The sequence below is a fragment of the Uranotaenia lowii genome, chromosome 2 (genome assembly GCF_029784155.1).
Source record: "Uranotaenia lowii strain MFRU-FL chromosome 2, ASM2978415v1, whole genome shotgun sequence".
In the NCBI taxonomy this organism is placed as follows: domain Eukaryota; kingdom Metazoa; phylum Arthropoda; class Insecta; order Diptera; family Culicidae; genus Uranotaenia; species Uranotaenia lowii.
In genome coordinates this window covers 411,589,069-411,591,398 of record NC_073692.1, presented here as the reverse complement: position 1 = coordinate 411,591,398, position 2,330 = coordinate 411,589,069, and the positions used below count along the sequence as shown (strand labels likewise).

Below are 2,330 nucleotides of genomic sequence, written 5' to 3'. Positions count from 1 at the left end.
AATTTGAATCAATTTGAAATAAAAATAAAAATTAAAAAGTGACAAAAAAAAACCTTTCGAATTTGGCTAAATTCCAAAAATGTTGCCAAAAACGAACGGGGTTTGTATGGTTATTGTTGTCGTTTGATTTTCCACACAAGACTACGATGATTCACGAAGCTTTCCCGAACGTTGCTGATAATGGAATGATAACAAAAGGTTGGATTTTCCGGAGCCGGAAAATATGAAAGAGTAGAGTCAAAAAAATTGTCACTCCCGGAAGCTAATCAACGGAAGATTATCTATCCACATGATAATGCCGAAAGTAAGAATTGATTTTATTGGAAAACTTGGTATTTGTCTAAAATGTTTTTGGAATTGAAACTATAAAAAAAATTCTCAATAGTGAAGGTTCATTGGGATGAGTCAAAAAAAAAAGTTCATCGAAATAACAAGTTATGTAACAAAAGGATCGAAATGAAGATTCACCGTGGGAAAATCACCGTTTGACAGAAAACCCGCCCTAGGACGGGTTTAGTTGTTTGGAGCCTTTCACGCTTACTGGATACCAAAATGCCGGGCTGCACGGAATGGTGCGAGATGAGCCAGAAGAACAAAATGCAAACCAATACGCTGCTTGGCGGTAAAGTTACTCAATTATTTACTAAACGGGATCTGGAATTTAAGTATTGTTGTTGGCATACTTCCAGGCATTATAACACTGATTTTAGGAGGATTTTTCATTGGCTCCAGCATTTTCAACAGACACTTGCGAGATCAACACTGGACCAAAGGCCATTCGAATGGGATTGTTGCACTGGTTGCTAACCTTTTCTTCCTATCAGCGATTGTTGGATCCTTGACGTGTGCCTTTCTAATTAAGTATTTAAAGAAGATTTACTTGGCGGTAAGCGTAGTCGTACGATCCTTTTGTGATCATTCTATTCAACGGGAGATCTATTTTTTCCAGCGAGCGTATCTGCTGATGATGGCTGCAGCCTGCATTTTGCTGGTACTGGTCCCGGTCAATATCATAGGGATAACCTTTGCAGAAGTTCTTAGCGGACTAGCCTACGGAATGGCCTATCTAGCAGTGATCATCCATGGTGGTGAAGTGGTCATTCCGAAGCTACGCGGTACAACAATAGCATCGATCAACTACCTCATTTTCATTGGTATCCTCGTCCACGGTACGATCAGTCCGTTCATCCTGAGCTATTCGAATGTTGAGCCCAATAGAATCGTGGGAACGATCGGGATAATGCTAACCCTCTTAGCAGCTATGATCGGTCAGTTTATGAGCTATGAATCACCGGTCTACCTGATTCAACAGGGACAAGATCAGGAAGCCATCCAAATATTGATGAAGCTTCGACTCGAATCCTCAAATACCGAGGAAATCCGAGACGCCTACATCGACATCAAGCTTATGCTACAGGAGGACTCGAGAGCTTCTGGATGGATCTTCCAAGACGGTAACTGGAGACCACTGTTGATCATCTCCCTCGGTAAAGTGGCGGCTGTCCTCTCCTTTAACGCTTCGATCAACAACATCCGCCTTGTAATGCTTGACGAAATCTTTCTGATGCCAACTTACAGTGCCTCCGCAGCTATGGTCTTGCTCATACGAGGTATTTTCGGGGTCGTCTTCCTGTTCACCGTTGACAAATACGGTCGCAAACCTCAACAAGCCTTATTGGCTTTCGCCGGTGGATCAATCCTGACAGCCATGGGCATCACATACCTCGTCAATCAGAAGATGGACAAGTACCTCGAGGTAGCGATCATCCTCGTCTACGATCTGGTCACCGCCGCTGGAGTTACCCTAATACCAGATGTACAGTTATCAGAGGCTTTCTGCACCAAGAAAAAATCGGCCTCGATCGCCTTTATTCAGACGTTGGAAGCGGTGCTGCAGATCATCATCCTGAACATAACCTTCCGGTGGGACTTTTGGGATGTGGCCAATTTCGACCAGTTTCTGCTGTGCTGTGGGGTGCCGATGATGGTCATTGCCTGTGTGCTGTTCGTTATCAGTCCGGAGACGGCCAATCTAACCATTCGGCAGTCGAGGGCTCTTTTCGCAAGGAATGATGAGCTTTATGAAACGTTTGACGAGGACGATATTGGAAGTATGAGGTCCCAATAAATGATGCTGTTCATAGTGTGTTAGTAAGATTTTATTTATTTTTAAGTTCGATATATACCTCAAAGTACTTTCATTAGAAGCTCATAGTGTCGTTGAAATGCATTTGGATCTGTTCTTTATTCATGGGATGTTTCAAAATGTTAGTCGTTTCGATTGAGAGACTATGAATTCCCGAAACCAGTCACATGCGCAGTTTTGACAG

At 42.9% G+C, this 2,330-nt stretch overlaps 1 protein-coding gene across 1 annotated transcript; it reads left to right on the top strand.

The window, feature by feature from the left end:
* The first annotated feature begins 440 nt into the window (after window positions 1–440).
* LOC129743388 (uncharacterized) lies at window positions 441–2,128 on the top strand. The gene is made up of 3 exons (XM_055735384.1): window positions 441–622; window positions 690–886; window positions 950–2,128. The coding sequence occupies exons 1-3, from the start codon at window positions 553–555 to the stop codon at window positions 2,126–2,128; spliced, it is 1,446 nt and encodes a 481-aa protein (XP_055591359.1). The 5' UTR covers window positions 441–552.
* Window positions 2,129–2,330: the final 202 nt, after the last annotated feature.